Source organism: Oculina patagonica, chromosome 12 (assembly GCF_052425735.1).
Source record: "Oculina patagonica isolate OP01 chromosome 12, crgOcupat, whole genome shotgun sequence".
Lineage (NCBI taxonomy): Eukaryota > Metazoa > Cnidaria > Anthozoa > Scleractinia > Oculinidae > Oculina > Oculina patagonica.
In genome coordinates this window covers 3,689,513-3,713,596 of record NC_135769.1, presented here as the reverse complement: position 1 = coordinate 3,713,596, position 24,084 = coordinate 3,689,513, and the positions used below count along the sequence as shown (strand labels likewise).

The following is a 24,084-nucleotide window of genomic DNA, read 5'->3' as shown; positions in this document are numbered from 1 at the left end:
AATACATTTTTAACCGTTCATTTATTTTTAATATAATTTAAATTGTAATATTTATTCTTTTTTAGTATATTTCTATTTTTAGGGGAGTCTCATCAATAGGGCTAACCTCGGAATTCCCCTTTTATTGTATCTTTTATTATATATATGTCTGAATTTATCAAAACCGGGTCAAAGAAAAGTGACGTCAGTATTCTTGAACAAGTACGTTACTGCGTGAATTGGCTTAAAACGCCACAAGAAAGGGGAAAAAAAGGAATACAGCGCTAAAAGGTAGAGAAGAGAGAGAGGAGAAGAGAAAAAGAGACTGACATTCCCTATAGTTTTTATATCATCGAGTTTGGAGATAGTTTCTGGCGAGAAAAAACGCGTTTACAGCGATTTGCGCTTAAGACAGTGAAATTTTCCTTGACCTGGTTTTGATAAATTCAGACATATATGAAATTTGATGTATGTATGTATTTGTATGTATGCCGAATAATGTCCTTTTGTACCCAGGCTCCAGGTTTTTGTGTTGTGGGTTTTGTGATTGTGTTTCAAGTTTTGTGTCGGTGTTGCAGGTTTTGTTTGTGTTGTGAGATTTGGGATTGTGTTTCAAGTTTTGTAATTGTGTTGTAGGTTTTGTGTTTGTGCTTTGAGTTAGTGGGATTGTGTTTCACGTTTTGTTTTCGTGTTATTGGTTTTGCGTTTGTGTTTCACGTTTTGTGCTTGTGCTGTGGGTTTTGTGATTGTGCTTCAAGTTTTGTGTTTGTGTTGTGGGAATTGTGTTTGTGTTTTGTTCTTATCGGCCACCGTACTTTTCACCTCACAAACAAACTACAGCATGAGTGTAGTTCAAACACTACACTAAAAATAGCTATATTGCCAAAAATCAGACAAAAATGCCCGTGGGTGTCACATTTTGGACTCCTGTACCTGACTACATCTCATGACCTTCATGTGTTCGCAATTGTATGCAAGTTGGAGTATCACGCGACACATATTTCTGTGTACAGTTTGTTTCATAACCACTAGTTCACAATGAATTCCGTGCTGAAGGGTTTTACTCGAAAGAAAATCGTAGATCCAAATACGTTGACTCTAACTCAACTCAACCGCTGTCTGTCAATCTTTGACTTGACGGTTCTCGGCATTGGCAGTACGCTGGGAGCTGGAATTTACGTTGTGGCCGGCGATGTCGCCCGCAACGATGCAGGACCGAGCATCGTGGTTTCATTTTCGATCGCTGCTGTTGCCTCAATTCTTTCTGGGTTGTGCTATGGCGAGTTTGGAGCCCGCGTCCCTAAAGCTGGTTCGGCCTACGTCTATAGCTATGTTACAATCGGAGAGCTGTGTGCTTTTGTAATCGGGTGGAACTTGATTTTAGAGTATGTCATTGGAACGTCCTCAGTCGCCAGAGCGTGGAGTTCTTATTTTGATTCGATCTTTGACGATCGTATTAAAAACTTTACCATCTCTACTATCGGCGAAATTCACCTCACTGGTCTTGCAGAATACCTAGATGTATTATCCGTGATTGTTATTCTGATATTGACCTTTGTGCTTTTGGTCGGTATAAAGAAAACTTCCTTGTTCAACACATTGTTTACCGCGATTAATTTATTCATTATCGTGTTTGTGGTGTGTGTTGGGGTGTATTATGCCGAGCCTAAGAACTGGACGGATAATTTCGCGCCGTATGGAGCTTCAGGGATTCTAGCTGGAGCGGCCACGTGTTTTTATGCGTTCATTGGGTTTGACGTGATCGCAACGACCGGGGAGGAAGCACGGAATCCTAGTAGAGGAATACCAATATCAATTGTTCTGGCTCTCGGTAAGTAAAGTAAAGCTTAAGTTTGTTAAGTAAAGATCTCGGATTTTCTAACAGGTCGTCTCGGATTTTACTCAACGCTTTTAACGGTTTTAACTTTGCGACTGATGAAGGGGTTATTCCCGAAACGTTTCGCAAAACGAGACAACATTTACAGTGCAGCTACTGTAACCGGGGTCACCCAGACAAAGTTAACCAATCACAAAGCAGAACGGAAACAATAAATTTCAGCATTTTTTCCCTTCAGCCAATGAAATGTCGAGTACAGAACAAAGAAATTTCAACTTCTTCGTTCGCCACGAAAACACATAAATGCTAAATTTTGTCTGTATGGCGCTGGATTTTCAATTAACTTCGATTGCATCCCTTTTGAGCTTGAGTAGTTGTGACAGCACAAGTTGGAAAGTAAATATCAGCGACATTAATGAAAGAGGAGTTCGAAACTGTGTCAAAATAGGGAAAGCAACGGCCATGCTGTATGTCTCCAGACGTAAAAGTGCGTGGCGGAGTTCGCTCGTGACAATTTCGAACAAATTCCTCTATGGCATCAACCGGAGTTTTGGTAGTACCATTTGGAAAATAAATGCACGTAAGGCCAGCAAAGGAAGACATTCTAAAGTGCATAACGTACCAGAGAAAGCGACGATGACAACATTTATTTTTTTCACTTCACACAATAAAATGTCAGTTGAGTAAAAAACAGTGAAGTTTCATTTTGTTCACTCGTGAAGCTATTTACTTTATATGTTGAATAGAGCGTTAGCTAGCGTTGACGTTTCGATTTAAAATTTGAGTAGTTTCACATGAGATAAACTAATGATAAAGCCAGGATCCGAGCCATGATTCGAGCCAGGATCCGAGCCAGGATCCGAGCCAGGATCTGAGCTAGAATCAGAGCTAGGATCCACCCTTTTTTCAGATAGAAATCCTAACCCTATTATAAAAGCTAACCGCAAGCAACCCAAGCTAAAGCAGGCTAACCGTAGTGTTATTTAGGCTAACCAGAGTGCTAGTTAGGCTAACCGAACGCTATTTAGGCTAACCAGAGTGCTAGTTAGGCTAACCGAACGCTATTTATGCTAACCAGAGTGCTAGTTAGGCTAACCGAACGCTATTTAGGCTAACCAGGGTGCTAGTTAGGCTAACCGAACGCTATTTAGGCAAACCGGAGTGCCATTCAGGCTAACCGGAGCGCTTAATAGTTAGTCCCATTCTTAATTATCTTTTGCTCAGATCCTAGCTCGGATCCTAGCTCGAATCCTGGCTCGAATCCTGGCTCGGATCCTGGCTCGGATCCTGGCTCGGATCCTGGCTCGGATCCTGGCTCGAATCCTGGCTCGGATCCTGGCTCGAAGTTTAGGTATCCTCGTTTCACATGCTGTACAAATGAATGTCATTCGTCATGCAAGTTTTCAAGAATCGATTTCAATCTCTGTGAAAGCAGTGAACGCGATGGTCGTTTGTTTGGACTAACTGTGTGGCGGAATCAGTTGATTCTCGGAAAAAGTAAAACTTTATAGCCGGCTGTTTCAGTGTTTTCTCGCAATTGTAACAATGCAGAAAACAGAACACATTCCAAACAGGAACATCGGTAACGTTTTCATTACTAACTAGCAAGTGAAACTGTTCTTTAAACTTCATCCATCTTTCGACGTGCTAAAGAGCAAGACGGATCGAAATCCGCCAATCACAGCCCACTAGCGTGACCTTCTGAACTTGTGGGTCATTAGCATGTAACCAACAACGGTGGTCGGGACTTTTCTCGGAAAAATCGAAGCTTCTCTGCCGTACAAATGAGCGACCAATTTTAAACTGTTTTAAAAGCAAAGTTGAGGTGCTCGAGAGAGCCAACCGACGGCTAAGTGTGAAAGTTTCAAATACGCCATACACTCCTCATCATCCAAGACCAACAACTCGAAAAGCTTGTGAAGGAATTTGTTTCGAAAAGAAATATATTCAGATAAAAATAAAAAAATGAACAAAGTATGTTAGTGTTGAATTGAAAACATCACCGATTTTCCTGTTCGAAATTTGTCCTGTGTCTTGCATTGTTTATACAATCGCAAGAAAAACTGAAACAGCCAGCAATAAGTTTTATTTTTTCCCGAGAATAAAATTCTAACAAACGTCCGTCGCGTTCACTGCTTTCACAAATCGATTCTTGAAAACTTGCATGACGAATGACATTCATTTGTACAGCATGTGAAACTACTCAAATTTTAAATCGAAACGTCAACGCTAGCTAACGCTCTATTCAACATATAAAGTAAATAGCTTCACGAGTGAACAAAATGAAACTTCACTGTTTATTACTCAACTGACATTTTACTGTGTGAAGTGAAAAAAAATGTTGTCATCGTCGCTTTCTCTGGTACGTTATGCACTTTAGAATGTCTTCCTTTGCTGGCCTTACGTGCATTTATTTTCCAAATGGTACTACCAAAACTCCGGTTGATGCCATAGAGGAATTTGTTTGAAATTGTCACGAGCGAACTCCGCCACGCACTTTTACGTCTGGAGACATACAGCATGGCCGTTGCTTTCCCTATTTTGACACAGTTTCGAACTCCTCTTTCATTAATGTCGCTGATATTTACTTTCCAACTTGTGCTGTCACAACTACTCAAGCTCAAAAGGGATGCAATCGAAGTTAATTGAAAATCCAGCGCCATACAGACAAAATTTAGCATTGATGTGTTTTCGTGGCGAACGAAGAAGTTGAAATTTCTTTGTTCTGTACTCGACATTTCATTGGCTGAAGGGAAAAAATGCTGAAATTTATTGTTTCCGTTCTGCTTTGTGATTGGTTAACTTTGTCTGGGTGACCCCGGTTACAGTAGCCGCACTGTAAGCACTTTTTCAGAAAAAAAACAATCATTTTATAGTACATTTACAAAGTGCTACAGAGCAACTTATTATTTTTATCGGATTTTACTATTCCCCTTTACTCTTAAATTGTTCTTTAACCTCAAGGTGAAGGTATCCTAAGGTGTGAGTCAGCAAAGATCATGTTGTGCAATCTTTCATTTTTGCGCAATAGTGGTCATGTAGGAGAACATGTTATAGTGTTACCTTGCACCAAATGTATGAGCCGTTTATATCTGTCATCACGTTTATAATTGCATGTACTCGCGTCAGTATAGCCTAGCCGTCCGTATGTTTCAATCAGTACTTAGGTTTATAGTTCCAGTGTAATCGCGTCAGTGTGACCCGGGGGGACACTCAAAAAAGTTTTATACGGGGAGGCTCCGCCCCGAGGTCCAACCCCTTACCCTTGTATATACCATTTTGACAGAAAAAGCACCCCTTTCGTATACCTTTTATAGAAAAAAAGGTACCCCTTTCATATACCTACACCACACAAAATATACTTAAAACAGGACGTTTTCTTGACATTTTTTATGTAGCGCTTAATAAATTAAGACGATACAGCCTGAGTTGCGTCTTTTCGAAATCTTTAATTCTAAGGCCTTTTTAAATATCTTAATGACAGAATTTCCTACCCTTTCATATACCTAAACTTGCGAAATCCCTACCCTTTTATATACCTGAAGCCTTAAAAAGGTACCCCTTTCGGGCGGATCCTCCCCGTATAGGCCATTATAGGGAGTACCCCCCCCCCCCCGGGCAGTGTGAGTTTATGTTCTGTAATCGAACGATCACCCGTTCGGATGAGCTACCCCACCGATTAATAAATCCTATTCAAGATCGTAGTCTGAGGAGTTGTCTTCTACTAGTACCTACTACAGTCACGGCAAAAATATAAGACTTTGTATGAGAATATTTACAGGATTTTTTAGAAGAAAAGAGGGCTACAAAATTCTAAAAATGCTTTATCTTTACTTGTTAGTTTGTGCGCTTACTTTGCTGAATAGGTACGATTAGCGAGTAAGCGCTTCCTTGCATCTAGTATATCTGACTGGGGGGGAAGAGAAGGAGAGAGCCTGCGATGGACTGGCATCCTATCTAGGGATGTAGTAGCCAAGTGGCCCATCAGGCCGGAGCTTATTTGGGTTTCCGTAGAATGAAGCGACTAGGAGTATTTTACTCCCCCTGATGGGATGCTAGTCCATCGCAGGGTTACCCCCCAGCATTGCAATTGGAAGAATGATGCTGCTTACCGCGACACAAAGACCACAAGAGGTTCCCTAGCTTCTTGAATGCATCTAACCTTTTCTTTTCTACAGCTATCTGTTTTCTGGCGTATTTTGGTGTGTCCACCATCCTGACTCTAATGTGGCCCTACAAGACACTCCCCGAAGGAGGGACATTGCCTAAAGTGTTTGCCATGAGAGGGGCACCCTGGGCAAAATATGTCATCGCTATCGGAGCCCTGTGTGGACTGACGTCATCTCTACTGGGAGCACTAGTGCCGCTACCCAGAATGCTATATTCCATGGCGAGTGACGGCCTCATTTTCAAGTAAGAATTAACTAAATGCGTAGAAGTTTTGAAAAGGAAGAAAACTACGGCATGAGCAAAACTTAGAAGGGTATTTTTTGTTCGATGTTTTCCTCATGGGGACTTTTGCCTGTCTCGAAACTTGTGTCAGATAACTCGTACAGGCTTTTGCCGTTATTAGAAATGATTTATGGTTTGTCATCATGACAAATTACGTATTTTCATGTGTGATTTGCCATCTATTTTTTTTTTTGTTAAGTATTCAAAAGTGGGTTCGTGAAATCTCCCGCGAGATCTACACAAGCAATAGCTCAATCAAAGCAAAGGCTACCTTAGATATACAGGGTCATAGCCAGGATTTTGAATAGGTGGGTGCGAGCGCCTGAGCCGTGATCATATAGGGGGATCCAGGAGTATTCTCTCCCGGAAAATGTTGAAAAATCAAGTTGTTGAAGTCCTCAGTTCCTGCATTCTGAGAGTCATTTTATCCCTCACTACTCTCCGATAATTTTTTAGGCGGACCTCTGTGGCTCGTGGGGGGGGGGGGGGTAGGGGGGGAGATGCGGACGCATCCATTGCATCCCTAACCTGCGATCAGGCCAGTTCTTTGTTCTTTTTACGAAAGCGAGTAGTAGTAGGGAGGGAGGGCATGATTTCAGGTTATTGCATTCCCTGCCAACGGCCCTGGGTCAGAGATGATGGGGATGCACGCCCCTAGCTATAAGCTCTTGCAACACGCGGGTAAAATACGATCTCTATTTTTTCAGGTCCCTTGCGAAGGTCAACCCAAGAACAGAAATCCCAATGCTTGCTACCGTGTTATCTGGAGTCTTCTCCGCAGTTCTTGCCTTTATTTTTGATCTGAACTCGTTGGTGGAGATGATGTCAATTGGGACACTTCTGGCTTACACCATAGTCGCTGTGTGCGTTTTGATTCTCAGATACCAACCTGGAACCATTGGCCTTGCCAAACAACCGATGAACCTGGACGAAAGCTTGAACACTCCTGTACCTGGGCAAAGCGTCTTAACAGAAGATACCCCATTGTTACCCGCAATGAATGAAGCATCTAAGCCTTCAGAAAGAAGTGCTTTGCTAGCGCTTTTTGCTATATGCATTAGCAGTCTTAGTTCGGCTGGAATCAGCGCGATGATCATTTGGGGAGCACACGATATTTTACAAGCAAAATGGTGGGCCATCATAATAGTGGCTATAATGGGGATGTCCCTTATCGGCTCTATAATTCTCCTTCTGCGGCTGCCCCAGAATAAGTCGCCCCTGCCGTTTAAGGTCCCGTGTGTTCCTCTCCTGCCTCTGCTGTCCATCTTCATCAACTTGTTTCTGATGTTGAATCTGTCGTACTTGACATGGCTGAGGTTTGCTGTTTGGATGGTAATTGGTGAGTTTATATTCCGTTGTACACTACATGAAATAATTGATAATTCTATAGCTTTCCCGCAGGTCAGAAGGATTGAGGTACTTGCTACCGAGGGCCCTTCGTCTACTCTGCCAGTCTGTGATCAGCGTGATCAACTGAATGATCGAGGGGCGCGAGATTCTAGACGCGGTCCTGATTCTCTCAACAGCAAAGCTCATAGGTTGTGTTCACACTTGCTGCCCGAGCACTGGTACGTGGGCACCGGCAGAAAATTAGTGCCGTGTTCAGACAAGGGGAACCCAAAGTACCCAAGTACCCTAAAGTGCCTACACTGTCCACAGCCTCTCTGTTTTTCGCCTTCTGTTCTGCGCTTTCCCCGCGCTCACCGATCGAAACAATACGAAAAAATTGAGGGCTGTGAACAGTCTATTAAGCGCCTGGGTACAAGGTCTCAAACTTGTACTCGGAAACGGGCAGCGTGCCTGAATTCTGGCGTGGGTATTTGACAAAAAAAAAACAGTGTATTCACATGACTTTCCAACTCGGGGGCACTGTGCCGGGCATCAAGTGTGAACACAGCCATAGATGTCCTTGGGTGATGAAATTTGAAATCACCAAGTGAGTGCGGGCGTAAGAAATTAAAAAAAAAAGCACGCAGAACAATAAACAAACTTTAGCGAAGTGACCAAACAGCTGAAAATGAATTTCATTTCTTTGATTTTGACCCAACATTTAAGCTATTTTTGCGACAACCTCGTTCCCAGGGTCTCCCCGCGAGAGAGAGTCCCCCCTGGGAACGGGGTTGTTTTTGCGTCTGCGCTTACTTGAAATCGAATGACTTCACAGTGGTTAAGGTATCAGCCACCCTTCAGGACCGTCCGCGCCCGGATCGCTCCAGCGCTTTTGTTTTTAATACAAACCCCTACAAACCACACATTTTCTGAAAGCTTAATAGTTCCAGATTATGAATTATTCCTTTAAAAATGACGAAAACTTAAAACAAACGCAAAATTGAGACGTTTTTGCGAAAGTATATGTCTCTGTAAATCAAGCTCCGGGCCCGCCGAAATTAAGCGGAAGAAAACGAAAAACAGCGCGTTTGCCTCTTAACACCTTTCTCTAAAAAACCGTGTCTCAGATTTTTGACAAGTGCGTTTGTTCTTTTGTAATGCGCAGATGAAGTTAGGGGAGACGAATCATCGCCACTTCCTGTGGAAAAATATAAATTATTCGAAAACGAGAAAAGAAAACAAAAATCGCAGACACGGTTTCGGAGAAAAACTATCTGGCAATAAGCTGGCCAAATTTCAGCCAAATCGGTTCAGGGGCTGCCGACTTGGAGTTAAAAACGTACGTTCAACTTGTCGAAATTTTCTTTCCGAGAAAAAAGCGAAATATATTTTTTGCGGAGTCTTACCCATAATGGGATTATAACGCCTGGAACGTCAAGGTTGATGCTTACCAGAAAGGGTCATCCTTCTCTAACAATAGATGCTTGACAGGTTACATTCAGCAGGCAAAACATTTACGCGGAACGTGGCGATATATTTTTATCTTCTGACCGGATACAAATCGAGGTTTATACAGTTTATAGAAAATTCAAAATTTTCGCTCCACATACGGAGCCGCATTTATGTTATATAATTTGACATGCTTCGAGTTTGGTGGTGCTGATTCATCGAAAGCGCGACAAAGCCGGTAACAAACGGCGATTGCAGCTGAAAGTGAAGGTGAAGCCTCGAAATATAAACGTTCGGTCAACACAAAAGAAAACAGGCTTGCCGAAATGAGACTAGTAGTTCTAGCTGGGTAAGAATAAATTTGATTTAAGGCTTACATATTTTCAGACAACAAATATCGTCGATTGTAAACCCTAAATGTTTCACAAGGCAGGCCGTATCCACCGTCACTGTCGTTTTATTTCAATATTTATGCGTGTCTGTTTCCATTGAACAGTAGCGCGTCTTCTATTCTATTCAGTGTGACCACTTTTTAGATCTTCAACCGGTTCTTCAACATGAATTTACGATCGGCTTTCATTTGCTGGCGCGGAAACCGACTGCCCGCATTCTGCGCTTACCTCTTGTTCTTGCAAATACTGTTCTTGCGTGAACAATGGATCTGGGATTTCGTGACGCGTTGACAGGACATCTCAACGGGCAATTAACATAATTAACCTTGCAAAAACTTTATCGCGCAATAACTTCGCGCAGAAATAAGATTTTTTTGTGAACTTTTTTGTAAAAGAACGCCCTTGAAGAGCTTTATCTGAACATCACAAAATCTGAAATTTAGAAAAACTGCACCTTTTAACGGTGGCTCGATGTAGTTTTTTTAGCCGAAGGGTGGTTGTTTTGAAAATTAAAATTATCTAGGAAGCCAATGTTCGATTTTTGCCAAAATACACCATAATGATCAAATATGACCAAATTTTAATCTTTTACCCGCCACTTTGTCACATAGGTTACCATAGCAACGATTGACGTTTTCTTTTGTTAATGGTCTTTGATGGTGTAAGTATGTATATTTCAGTGAGAGTGACTGTGTTCAAATAATACGAAACAATTTTAAAGCGCCTATTTTATAGTAAAACGGTGTTTTACTGAAAATTTCATTCTTGATTTACTTGAAAACGCTCTTACAGATTTTTCTAATTTATAGATAATAGATAATTTTAATTTTCAAAACAACCACCCTTCGGCTAAAAAAACTACATCGAGCCCCCTTAAACGGAAAATAAAGGACGTACAGAGGTTATCTTTTCAGTGAATGTCTCATCTTTTGGCTTGAAAGTGGAGGAGTAAGAAAGAGGCGTTCGATTCGTAAGTGGCCTTATAAATGGCCATTTTGGCGAGAACTGCGCGTCCAGAGCGCGTTTAACCGCTGTGAAGAGAATGACTTTGTATGCAATAATGTGCAAGGGCGTGTGCACGTCAGCACCTGACCTGGACACAAGACAGGACTGGGTACGAAAAGAATCTTTGCCAAGACCAACATACTTGTAAATGTTTGTGGTAAAAAATGTCGCCCCTTTGTCATGATTAACTTTGTTAATTCGACCTTTATTTTTTCTAGGCATGGCCATCTATCTGTTTTATGGTGTGCGGCACAGTGTGGAGAGTGAAAGACAAAGACGCGGGCAGACTGATGACAGCTCGACAACTTGATGCTTGGTGTAAAGATTGGAAGAAGCAAGTAAAGACACCTTCTGGCTAGAGTATTTTACATGACTGGAAGAACATATTCTACATATATCCGGCTCGTTGAAAAGTATAAGAAGATCAAAATTCTGTTACAAAGAAATTAACTTTTTTATATTCCAATTCATTCCACGAGAATATACGCGAGGATTAAATTTTGGCAAACACAGAAACTCAGAAAAAAATTCAGCGCTGGGGGTACGCTTTCATATAGAACGAGGGCACTTGATTTAGATCTAAACGATCACATGTACTTAAAAAGAACAACTCAATGGTATTTACAAGGGTTAGGTATTTACTTGCATGTGGTTATATAGACTAAAAATCACATCAATATTATATAACGAATTCTTTTACAATTTAGCCTGCGTTGCAGCCCGACATGACAAAATCCTCGATACGGACTATATACCGGCGCTTTAGACTCTCTGCGACGCAGGCTATTAAAATTGGGCGCTCTAAAAAGTGAAGTCCTATACCTTCACAGATTAAGTATAATAACTATCTATACACAAAATAAAAGGTATTTTAATCCATAAATTACTATTGACAAACACATCTACGTTTGCTGTCCTTGTAATTGATTCAGAGTAATTTAATATACAGTTGAACCCCACTAATTCGAACTCGGTTATTTCTAAAATAAACCACTGAATGCAATGGTCACACATCTCCATGGCCCGGCCAAGACCTGTACGCATGCGCACAGCCTATTACCCGTGGAGTGGCAGCCATGGACAGCTGTTTCGTCCTTGTAAGGACTCATCAGCATGGCATAGCCAGGAAGGGTCTCATATAAGAGCATAGACCCCGCCGTTTACTCCAGTAGCGAACCCGAAGGTTGCTTTAAACCCCAGCTCCATATGGAACCATATGGGAGCTGTGGCTGGGATAGCCTGTGTACAGCCGTCCCGCTCCCCTTGGCTGGGACTGTAGAACAGTCTCGGCAATGCGTAAGGAGATGTGAATCACCTTAATTAATAGGGATGCATGTGTGACGACATAAAAATGTCCTGGCTATGCCATGCTGATGAGTCCTTACAAGGACGAAACAGCTGTCCATGGCTGCCACTCCACGGGTAATAGGCTGTGCGCATGCGTACAGGTCTTGGCCGAGCCATGGAGATGTGTCGTGTGACCATTGCATTCAGTGGTTTATTTTCGGTTATTTCGTTTTTCGAATTCCCCATTATTTCGAACTAAAACCCATTGCCCTTGGATTTGCCTTTAAGTCATTTACTATAGGCTATTTCGAACTCCCGCTATTTCGAACTATTTTTTGTTTCCCCTGATGGTTCGAATTAACAGGGTTCAACTGTATTGTCATTCTTGGTCTTTCTTTGGTGCCCTTTACTCTATTTTTAAAGCCTTGTTCCTCTCGGGGATCTTGTTTGGCGGTTCGTCACGGCTTTATTCCACTTCACCACTATTTCATTCCTACACTACCACAGCTGTGTTAAATCTTCACTTTCTTGCTTTTTTCCTTTTTCTTTTTCACTCGCTTTTCTTTTTACCTCACTTTCATAAGAAACATGTTCGTCCTGGAGTTTTGGCTCGTTATTTTTCTGCATGTCTTTGTGTTTTCTCTTCCTTTTTTTCCTGTCTTTTTCCTTTTTGTTCGATTTGACTTTCTTGCCGGTTTCTTTTTCTTTTATTTGCTGTTTTTCTTCGACCGAGGAAGTATCAACATCCGAGTCGGAGCTATCTTCAATTGCATTACTTCTGCATCTGAAACGAAGACACAGAAGTATTAGTCTGTCATAGGGCAAGCGCGCGTGCAACGTATAAAATTACCACTTTGTCATATCACAATTTGTCAGCCAATAAAATTATTATGTTGGAGCAAGTTCTCACTTTATTTGTAAATTAAACATAAAAATTTTCTTATCTTGAATACCTTTCCATGGCCACGGCTAGTTTCTCCTGTTCCTCGACTCGTTGAAGTTTACCATTCAAGCGTAACTCATGACGAACAGCCCTAACACAAACAACAACATGGCAGTGTAAGTAAATGAAAAAGAGTGATACAGTTGACATGGAGTCACACCCCCTTTCAAACGCGCGCACAACTGTTCGGAAAATCCTTCTTTACTCTGCGTTGTGACACAATACTTCATTGAACTTGAAATCCATTTGAGTCTGTTTTCCAATATCCAAGGAACTCGCACTTTCCCGAACAAATTAGGCTTTCTGCGGGCTGCGTGATTCACAAATGTAATGTAAACACAACGACAGTCTGGAATACGTGTTTTTCTCTCTTTGGAAAATCTGTTGTTTATATATAATGTGTTTACACTTGTTGAACATTCCAGGCTCTTCCAGGCGTAGCTGGCTGTTCACATTGCGTGACCACACACTGACATTAGTCAGGTACCCAGGAGTCCAAAATGTGACACCCGCGGGCATTTTTGTCTGATTGAGTTTGGCAACATAGCTATTTTTACTAACTCGAGTACGCTGATTTCGAAAATCAATGTTGCCAAGCTTAATTCTTGCGTTAAGATGATGTTTTGATGCATTTAATTATGACGTCATGGTCCAAATAAGGAATTTTCTTTCCTTTAGCTACTTTAAGCATAATTCATCCAGAAATTCGTTCAAAACATTATTAGTATACTGTAAAATGATTTTAAGAATTTTCTGATAGTTTTTATACCGTTTCTATGAATATCAAGCCGTCTTGTGAGAATTGACCACGCCCTCTCATAAAAATTCACTTTATCACGGGTATAGTGTTAACATTTTGTTTAAAAATGAATGTGATTCTTGTATTAATAGAAAGTTGTAATTGAATTGCTCAACAAACATCAGCGATGTTTGACATACACCATAACGACTGCTTTTATCCACAAAGAGAGTGGCAAGGAGAGACAGAAGCAAGATAATGAAGCTGAGAATTCTCTACATTCCACACAACAAAATCCGGGTTGTTCTTGTCACGGACAAATGAGACATTGCAAAAAATTGCCAAGAAAGATCTCGTGACTCTAGAAAAAAAAAAGATCTTTCGATTGGACAGACTCAGCTTGAACGATTCGTGGAATGGAGCCTACTATCTTCAGACAGAGCGGAAGAACGGGAACGGGAAAGAAGGGATGGAAGACAATCACAAACTTTCGTGACCCTGTTCGCAAGAATAATCCACCTCTATTTTTCAGCCTTTATGAAGTTAAAAGTGCTGCAACTAGCCGCAAAAAGAGAAAGACTTTAAATTTGCATGGAAACCAGAGTATTCTATGTTGTCTAGTAACGGTGTATGAATGCAGGCGCGCGATAAACATGCAAGACATATTGTAGCATCTGAGGTATAATGCCGGTGCCACTGTTTCTCGCAGAAATGAACCCCACAAGTGTGAAACAAGTCAATTTTAGAAGACGTTCTCAGAAGAAAAGGTCAAGTGCCTAGAGTCAATTTGTTCTTCGATGGCTTCGCCTTGGTGGCAGCATACTAATTATGGCGGCAGCTATTGGTAAACCAAAAAATGCAAATGCTTTCGGTGGGTTTGCGGAATGTTACGTAAACACTGTTTTACGGAAAGGTCCTGGATACCAGAGGATTGATGTGTTACTCGATGAGAGGCACTCCATAAAAACAACGACAAGAAGTCGACCCTCGGAGAACACGGCGCGGCCTGTGAGCAGAGTCATTGAAGTACGTAAGAGAGGTTCAGTTGCGGCCGATGAAGTGGCGAGCATTTTTGGCACTAGGAGACAACAAAGCGGACTTTGCACGGATTCTCTCAGATGAACTTATCTCGCAGGCACTGACTCTGCAATCGTAGTATATCTGGTGGTTTTTCATACGAAGTGGATTCTGCTCAGATCCTGCTCTAGATGTAGCCTTTTTGAGATCCAACCAAGAGGAAGCCGATACGAAGTTTGTTCGTTATGCAGTCAGTCATAGCGGGCATGTCGACAACATAATAGTTTCCACTCGAGGCACAGACTTGCTGTTACTTCTCCTGGCACATCGATCGCGCTAAGCTCTCATCAACAGTGTGGATATGGGCAGGAACTTCAGAGAATTCAACGTAAATAACTTTAGAGGATGTCTCAGCAAATCTTCCTAATAACTCGTCAAGTTCATTGTTACCATCTCACACCATCACCGGCTGGAACAGCACCTCTTTCATATGTGGAGAGTTTTCACAGAAAACTTTGTTCTTCTCTTCTCGGTCGGCGAAGATGTCCTCGAAGCTGACACCACTACCTCCGCAGAAAACGTTTGTTTGTTGAATGTATGAAATCCGATCTGACCACTGGCTATATATGTGCCTCTTCGCTATGAATTGAGAAAAACGCATGCCACGTGCACTGGGCTGTGTGGATGCACCAAGACCGACGCTAATTGCTATATCAACCTGCGCTAAAGCGCTTTAAAGAAACTTGTTTAAAAAGCAATGTTACTTCAGTGTTTTTAAAAAAGTGCAGAAGATATATTAAAAATATTTAACGATATTGATTAAAAATATTATAGACAGATTTAAACCTGAAAGCAAGGAGCAATGTTATGATCATTTTGAATTCGTTAATTTTACATGCGTTCAACCAAGTATCATGAGCCTATAACAGACAAAGTGCATTGTGAAATAAGTTAGATTCAGCAATATCCAAGAAAATCAATAAAGTTTTATCTCTAACTATAACAACGATGATATATTTCGACATTAACTATGATGTTATTTCCATTTATTTTACCACAAAACTTAAACGAAATGCTGAAACAAGGGAAACTCGATATATGAAAATTGTAATGGCGTCATTCTTGATGCTCGCTAGCTCTTAGCTTCAGCGTGGCACGACGACAATATTTTTCTTTCTTATTGCAACTATAGCGATTTGTTAATACAAAAATCGCATTTGTTCTTTGACAATATAACAAAACTACATCCGTGATAAGGTTCCCGCGATAGGATGAATTTTGTTTAAGAGGGCGTGGTCAATTGTCACTAAAGGGCTTGATTTTCACAAAAACAGCGTAAAAACTCTCAGAAAATTCTTGAAATCATTTTTACAGCACACTAACAATGCTTTAAATGAATTTCTGGATGTGTTATGCTTAAAATAGCTAAAGGAGAGAAAATTCCTCATTTGGACCATGACGTCATAATTAAATGCATCAAAACATCATCTTAGCGCGAGAGTTAAGCTTGGCAACATCGATTTTCGAAATCAGCGTACTCGATTTAGTAAAAATAGCTATATTGCCAAAAATCAGACAAAAATGCCCGTGGGTGTCACATTTTGGACTCCTGTACCCCTGTACCTGACTACATCTCATGACCTTCATGTGTTCGCAATTGTATGCAAGTTGGAGTATCACGCGACACATATTTCTGTGTACAGTTTGTTTCATAACCACTAGTTCACAATGAATTCCGTGCTGATGGGTTTTACTCGAAAGAAAATCGTAGATCCAAATACGTTGACTCTAACTCAACTCAACCGCTGTCTGTCAATCTTTGACTTGACGGTTCTCGGCATTGGCAGTACGCTGGGAGCTGGAATTTACGTTGTGGCCGGCGATGTCGCCCGCAACCATGCAGGACCGAGCATCGTGGTTTCATTTTCGATCGCTGCTGTTGCCTCAATTCTTTCTGGGTTGTGCTATGGCGAGTTTGGTGCCCGCGTTCCTAAAGCTGGCTCGGCCTACGTCTATAGCTATGTTACAATCGGAGAGTTGTGTGCTTTTGTAATCGGGTGGAACATGATTTTGGAGTATGTCATTGGAACGTCCTCAGTCGCCAGAGCGTGGAGTTCTTATTTTGATTCGATCTTTGACGATCGTATTAAAAACTTCACCATCTCTACAATCGGCGAAATTCACCTCACTGGTCTTGCAGAATACCTGGATGTATTATCCGTGATTGTTATTCTTATATTGACCCTTGTGCTTTTGGTCGGTATAAAGAAAACTTCCTGGTTCAACAAATTGTTTACCGCGATTAATTTATTCACTATCGTGTTTGTGGTGTGTGTTGGGGTGTATTATGCCGAGCCTAAGAACTGGACGGATAATTTCGCGCCGTATGGAGCTTCAGGGATTTTAGCTGGAGCGGCCACGTGTTTTTATGCGTTCGTTGGGTTTGACGTGATCGCAACGACCGGGGAGGAAGCACGGAATCCTAGAAGAGGAATACCAATATCAATTGTTCTGGCTCTCGGTAAGTAAAGTAAAGCTTAAGTTTGTTAAGTAAAGGTCTCGGATTTTCTAACAGGTCGTCTCGGATTTTACTCAACGCTTTTAACGGTTTTAACGGTTTTAACTTTGCGACTGATGAAGGGGTTATTCCCGAAACGTTTCGCAAAACGAGACAACATTTAAGCACTTTTTCAGAAAAAAAACAATCATTTCATAGTACATTTACAAAGTGCTACACAGCAACTTATTATTTTTATCGGATTTTACTATTCCCCTTTACTCTTACATTGTTCTTTAACCTCAAGGTTAGGTTAGGGTGTCCTAAGGTGTGAGTCAGCAAAGATCATGTTGTGCAATCTTTCATTTTTGCGCAATAGTGGTCATGTAGGAGAACATGTTACAGTGTTACCTTGCACCAAATGTATGAGCCGTTTATATCTGCACGTTTATAATTGCATGTTCTCGCGTGAGTTTAGCCTAGTCGTCTTATCAGTACTTAGGTTTATAGTCACAGTGTAATCGCGTCAGTGTGACCCGGGGGGAAACTCAAAAAAGTTTTATACGGGGAGGCTCCGCCCCGAGGTCCAATCCCTTACCCTTGTATATACCATTTTGACAGAAAAAGCACCCCTTTCGTATACCTTTTATAGAAAAAAGGTACCCCTTTCATATACCTACACGACACAAAATATACTTAAAACAGGACGTTTTCTTGACATTTTTTATGTAGCGCTTAATAAATTAAGACGATACAGCCTGAGTTGCGTCTGTTCGAAATCTTTAATTCTAAGACCTTTTTAAATATCTTAATGACAGAATTTCCTACCCTTTCATATACCTAAACTTGTGAAATCCCTACCCTTTTATATACCTGAAGCCTTAAAAAGGTACCCCTTTCGGGCTGAGCCTCCCCGTATAGGCCATTATAGGGAGTACCCCCCCTCCCCCCCCCCCACGGGCAGTGTGAGTTTATGTTCTGTAATCGAACGATCACCCGTTCGGATGAGCTACCCCACCGATTAATAAATCCTATTCAAGATCGTAGTCGGAGGAGTTGTCTTCTAGTAGTACCTACTACACTCACGGCAAAAATATAAGAGTTTGTATGGGAATATTTACAGGATTTTTAGCAGGAAAGAGGGCTACAGAATACTAAAAATGCTTTATCTTTACTTGTTAGTTTGTGCGCTTACTTTGCTGAATCGGTACGATTAGCGAGTAAGCTCTTCCTTGCATCAAGTATATCGGACTGGGGGGGAGGGGGGGGGGGAGAGAAGGAGAGAGCCTGCGATGGACTGGCATCCCATCTAGGGATGTAGTAGCCTAGTGGCCCATCAGGCCGGAGCTTATCCCGGTTTCTGTAGAATGAAGCGACTAGGAGTATTTCTACTCCCTCTGGATGGGATGCTAGTCCATCGCAGGGTTACTCCCTAGCATTGGGAGAATGATGCTGCTTACCGCGACACAAAGACCACGAGGTTTTCTAGCTTCTCGCATCTAACTTCTATTTTTCTACAGCTATCTGTTGTTTGGCGTATTTTGGTGTGTCCACCATCCTGACTCTAATGTGGCCCTACAAGACACTCCCTGAAGGAGGGACATTGCCTAAAGTGTTTGCCATGAGAGGGGCACCCTGGGCTAAATATGTCATCGATATCGGAGCCCTGTGTGGATTGACGACATCTTTACTAGGACAACTAGTGTCGCTACCCAGAATGCTGTATTCCATGGCGAGTGACGGCCTCATTTTCAAGTAAGAATCAACTAAATGCGTAGAAGTTTTTAAAAGGAAGAAAACCAAAGCATGAGCAAAACTTAGAATCAAGGGTATTTTTCTTTTCGATGTTTGCCCCATGGAGACTTTCGCCTGTCTCGAAACTTGTGTCAGATAACTCGTACAGGCTTTTGCCGTTATTAGAAATGATTTATGGTTTGTCATCATGACAAATTACGTATTTTCATGTGTGATTTGCCATCTATTTTTTTTGTTAAGTATTCAAAAGTGGGTTCGTGAAATCTCCCGCGAGATCTACACAAGCAATAGCTCAATCAAAGCAAAGGCTACCTTAGATATACAGGGTCATAGCCAGGATTTTTGATAGGTGGGTGCGAGCGCCTGAGCCGTGATCATATAGGGGGATCCAGGAGTATTCTCTCCCGGAAAATGTTGAAAAATCAAGTTGTTGAAGTCCTCAGTTCCTGCATTCTGAGAGTCATTTTATCCCTCACTACTCTCCGATAATTTTTTAAGCGGACCTCTGTGGCTCGTGGGGGGGGGGGGGGGGATGCGGATGCACCCATTGCATCCCTAACCTTCGATCAGGCGTTCTTTTTTCTTTTTACGAAAGCGAGTAGTAGTAGGGAGGGAGGGCATGATTTCAGGTTATTGCATCCCCTGCCAACGGCCCTAGGTCATAGATGATGGGGATGTACGTACTAGCTATAAGCTCTTGCAACACGCGGGTAAAATACGATCTCTATTTTTTCAGGTCCCTTGCGAAGGTCAACCCAAGAACAGAAATCCCAATGCTTGCTACCGTGTTATCTGGAGTCTTCTCCGCAGTTCTTGCCTTTATTTTTGATCTGAACTCGTTGGTGGAGATGATGTCAATTGGGACACTTCTGGCTTACACCATAGTCGCTGTGTGCGTTTTGATTCTCAGATACAAACCTGGAACCATTGGCCTTGCCAAACAATCGATGAACCTGGACGAAAGCTTGAACACTCCTGTACCTGGGCAAAGCGTCTTAACAGAAGATACCCCATTGTTACCCGCAATGAATGAAGCATCTAAGCCTTCAGAAAGAAGTGCTTTGCTAGCGCTATTTGCTATATGCATTAGCAGCCTTAGTTCTGCGGGACTCAGTGCGATGATCATTTGGGGCGCACACGATATATTACAAGGAAAATGGTGGGCCATTATAATAGTGGCTATAACAGGGGTGTCCCTAATTGGCTCTATCAGTCTCCTCCTGCGGCTGCCCCAGAATAAGTCGCTCCTACCGTTTAAGGTCCCGTGTGTTCCTCTACTGCCCCTGCTGTCCATCTTCATCAACTTGTTTCTAATCTTGAAGCTGTCGTACTTGACATGGCTGAGGTTTGCTGTTTGGATGGTAATTGGTGAGTTGACATTCCGTTGTATTTTACATGAAATAATTGATAATTCTTGTCAGCGTGATCCTCTGCCTGATCAAGGGGCGCGTGGCCTTCACACGTCAAACTAAAGTTGGCAAACTCAAGTTGGTGTGTGTGTGAACGACACAATAACTCTTGAGACAACAAGTGTAAACTCTTTTAAAGCATTAGTTTAAACGTTTTTTATGGATCAGCATAATCTTTAAATGTTTTTCTTGTTTACTTATTTATTACTATTATAATCTCATTTTCATTTGTATTTTTATCTTAGTACCTTAGGTGGTCTGCTTTAATATGGGGTCTTGACTCTTTGCAGTTCATCCTTTGGCCTTTGTTTTCTTAAGCCATAAATTGTAATAAATAAACAAGTTGGCAAACTGTTGGGGAGAATAGAGACAAGTTCTATTTTGTCGCCAACAGTTGGCCAACTTGTTTGCCGTTGTTGCGTCGTTCACACACACCAATTCGAGTTTGCCAACACGAGTTGGCCAATAGTTTGTCGTGTGAAGGCCGCTTTTTAAAGATTCTAGACGTGGTCCGGATACTCCCATCAGCAGAGCTCATAGGTTGTGTTCACACTTGATGCCCGAGCACTGGTACGTGGGCATCGGCCAAAAAATAGTGCCGTGTTCAGACAAGGGGAACCCAAAGTTCCCAAGTGGGAGAAAAAAACAGTGTTCATATGACTGCCCAGCGTGAATCGTACTTGGGCACTGTGCCCGAGCACGCAGTGTAAACACAACCATAGAGTCCTTGGGACATGAATTTTAAACTCACTAAGTGAGTGCAGGCGTGAGAGATTGGGAAAAAAGCACGCAAAACAATAAACTTTAAAAAAGACGAAAGATTATCTATTCAGTGACTGTCTTATCAATTGGTTTGAAAGTGGAGGATTTCAGAAAAAGCGGACATTTTGGCGAGTATTGCGCGTGCGCATCGCGTTTAACCCCTGAGAATGACTCTGTATAAAAGGGCGTGTACATGTCAGCGCCTGGACAGGAGAAGGATGGGATACGAAATTGAGGGAAACCTTCGATAACGCCCACATACTAGTTAACGTTTGTGTTAAAAGCGTCTCCCCTTGTCGTAATGATTTACTTAGTAAATTACTCTTTTTTAGGGATGGCCATCTATCTGTTTTATGGTCTGCGGCACAGTGTGGAGAGCGAAAGACAAAGATGTAGGCTGACTGATGAAGGCTGGACCACTTGATGCTTGGTCATGATAAAGCTTGGAAGAAAGCATGAAATGACGCCTCTTGCCTGGAGTATTTCACATGACTGGAGGAACATATTCTACATATAACCGGCTCGTTGAAACGTATAAGAAGATCAAAATTATGTTACAAAGAAATTGACTTTTACATCTTTCAATTCATTCCACGAGAATATACAGGAGGATTAAATTTTGGCAAACACAGAAACTCGGAAAAAAAAAATTCAGCGCTGGGGGTACGCTTTCATATAGTACGAGGGCACTTGTTTTAGATATAATCGATTACACGTACTTAAGGAGGCTCGATGTAGTTTTTTTAGCCGAAGGGTGGTTGTTTTGAAAATTAAAATTATCTAGGAAGCCAATGTTCGATTTTTGCCAGAATACACCATAATGATCAAATATGACCAAATTTTAATTTTTTACTCGTCACTTTGTCACGAAGGTTACCATAGCAACCATTGACGTTTTCTTTTGTTCTCAAACAAGCTTGGTTTTCTCGAAATCTAGACTGACACTTGGTATTCATTTTTTGATATGTTCAAGTACAGTAGATTTACTACCTGTGCTCAAAATTTTAGGAAAATCTGTAAGAGCATTTTAGAGTAAATCAAGAATGAAGTTTTTGGTATTTCCTTATAATTTCTTACAATCGGCATTCGATATATTTTAACAAATTAAAGCAAAAAGTATTTCGCTTTTAGTTAATGGTCTTTGATGGTGTAAGTATTTATATTTCAGTGAGAGAAACTGTGCTCAAATAATACGAAACAATTTTAAGGCGCCTATTTTATATTAAAACGGTGTTTTTCTGAAAATTTCATTCTTGATTTACTTGAAAACGCTCTTACAGATTTTTCTAAAATTTCGTCAACAGTTAGTCAATCTACTAAACTTTAACATATCAAAATATAAACACCAAGTGTCAGTCTAGATTTCGAGAAAATCAAGCTTGTTTGAGAACAAAAGAAAACGTCAATCGTTGCTATGGTAACCGTTGTGACTAAGTGACGGGTAAAAAATTAAAATTTGGTCACATTTGATCAGTATGGTGTATTTTGACAAAAATCGAACATTGGCTTCCTAGGTAATTTTAATTTTCAAAACAACCACCCTTAGTCTAAAAAAACTACATCGAGCCTCCTTAAAAATAAAACAACTCGATGGTATTTACTTTCATGTGTTTATATAAAAAACACATCAATATTATATAACGAATTTTTTTTTAAAATTGAGCCTGCGTTGCAGCCGGAGATTTCACAAAATCCTCGATACGGACTATACCGTCGGTTTTGACTGTCTGCTATTCAAATTGCGTGAATTAAGTCCTATAACTTCACGGAATAAGTATTAATGTAACTATATACAAAAAATAAAAGGTATTTTAATCCATAAATAACTATTGACGAACACATCTGCGTTTGCTGTCCTTGTAATTGATTCAGAGTAATTTAATATACAGTTGAACCCCACTCATTCGAACTCGGTTATTTCGTTTTTCGAATTCCCCATTATTTCGAACTAAAACCCATTGCCCTTGGATTTGCCTTTAAGTCATTTACTATAGGCTATTTCGAACTCCCGCTATTTCGAACTATTTTTTGTTTCCCCTGATGGTTCGAATTAACAGGGTTCAACTGTATTGTCATTCTTGGTCTTTCTTTGGTGCCCTTTACTCTGTTTTTAAAGCCTTGTTCCTCTCGGGGATCTTGTTTGGCGGTTCGTCACGGCTTTATTCCTTTTCACCACTATTTCATTCCTACACCACCACAGCTGTGTTAAATCTTCACTTTCTTGCTTTTTTCCTTTTTCTTTTTCACTCGCTTTTCTTTTTACCTCACTTTCATAAGAAACATGTTCGTCCTGGAGTTTTGGCTCGTTATTTTTCTGCATGTCTTTGTGTTTTCTCTTCCTTTTTTTCCTGTCTTTTTCCTTTTTGTTCGATTTGACTTTCTTGCCGGTTTCTTTTTCTTTTATTTGCTGTTTTTCTTCGACCAAGGAAGTATCAACATCCGAGTCGGAGCTATCTTCTATTGCATTACTTCTGCATCTGAAACGAAGACACAGAAGTGTTAGTCTGTCATAGGGCAAGCGCGCGTGCAACGTATAAAATTACCACTTTGTCATATCACAATTGGTCAGGTAATAAAATTATTATGTTGGAGCAAGTTCTCACTTTATTTGTAAATTAAACATAAAAATTTTCTTATCTTGAATACCTTTCCATGGCCACGGCTAGTTTCTCCTGTTCCTCGACTCGTTGAATAAGTTTACCATTCAAGCGTAACCGCCCTATCACAAACAACAACATGGCAGTGTAAGTAAATGAAAAAGAGTGATACAGTTGATATGGAGTCACACCCCCTTTCAAACGCGCGCACAACTGTTCGGAAAATCCTTCTTTACTCTGCGTTGTGACACAATACTTCATTGAACTTGAAATCCATTTGAGTCTGTTTTCCAATATCCAAGGAACTCGCACTTTCCCGAACAAATTAGGCTTTCTGCGGGCTGCGTGATTCACAAATGTAATGTAAACACAACGACAGTCTGGAATACGTGTTTTTCTCTCTTTGGAAAATCTGTTGTTTATATATAATGTGTTTACACTTGTTGAACATTCCAGGCTCTTCCAGGCGTAGCTGGCTGTTCACATTGCGTGACCACACACTGACATTAGTCAGGTACCCAGGAGTCCAAAATGTGACACCCACGGGCATTTTTGTCTGATTGAGTTTGGCAACATAGCTATTTTTACTAACTCGAGTACGCTGATTTCGAAAATCAATGTTGCCAAGCTTAATT

General features: G+C 41.1%; 4 protein-coding genes across 4 annotated transcripts; 2 read left to right on the top strand and 2 right to left on the bottom strand.

Annotated features, from left to right (window-relative positions):
• The first annotated feature begins 504 nt into the window (after nt 1-504).
• On the top strand, nt 505-11,344 carry LOC144631766 (cationic amino acid transporter 2-like). The gene is made up of 4 exons (XM_078490320.1): nt 505-1,810; nt 5,995-6,229; nt 6,976-7,607; nt 10,662-11,344. The coding sequence occupies exons 1-4, from the start codon at nt 1,018-1,020 to the stop codon at nt 10,751-10,753; spliced, it is 1,752 nt and encodes a 583-aa protein (XP_078346446.1). The 5' UTR covers nt 505-1,017; the 3' UTR covers nt 10,754-11,344.
• Nucleotides 11,345-12,228: 884 nt separating this feature from the next.
• Nucleotides 12,229-13,119, bottom strand: LOC144632373 (uncharacterized). The gene is made up of 2 exons (XM_078491001.1): nt 12,684-13,119; nt 12,229-12,514 (listed from the first exon to the last, which is right to left on the bottom strand). Exons 1-2 carry the CDS (start codon nt 12,821-12,823, stop codon nt 12,229-12,231), a joined length of 426 nt encoding a protein of 141 aa, XP_078347127.1. The 5' UTR covers nt 12,824-13,119.
• A 1,266-nt stretch (nt 13,120-14,385) lies between these two features.
• On the top strand, nt 14,386-23,415 carry LOC144631677 (cationic amino acid transporter 2-like). Its single transcript, XM_078490170.1, has 4 exons — nt 14,386-16,950; nt 18,447-18,681; nt 19,418-20,049; nt 21,185-23,415. Exons 1-4 carry the CDS (start codon nt 16,158-16,160, stop codon nt 21,274-21,276), a joined length of 1,752 nt encoding a protein of 583 aa, XP_078346296.1. The 5' UTR covers nt 14,386-16,157; the 3' UTR covers nt 21,277-23,415.
• On the bottom strand, nt 22,963-23,652 carry LOC144632372 (uncharacterized). The gene is made up of 2 exons (XM_078491000.1): nt 23,499-23,652; nt 22,963-23,329 (listed from the first exon to the last, which is right to left on the bottom strand). Exons 1-2 carry the CDS (start codon nt 23,588-23,590, stop codon nt 22,963-22,965), a joined length of 459 nt encoding a protein of 152 aa, XP_078347126.1. The 5' UTR covers nt 23,591-23,652.
• Between the last annotated feature and the right edge of the window lie 432 nt (nt 23,653-24,084).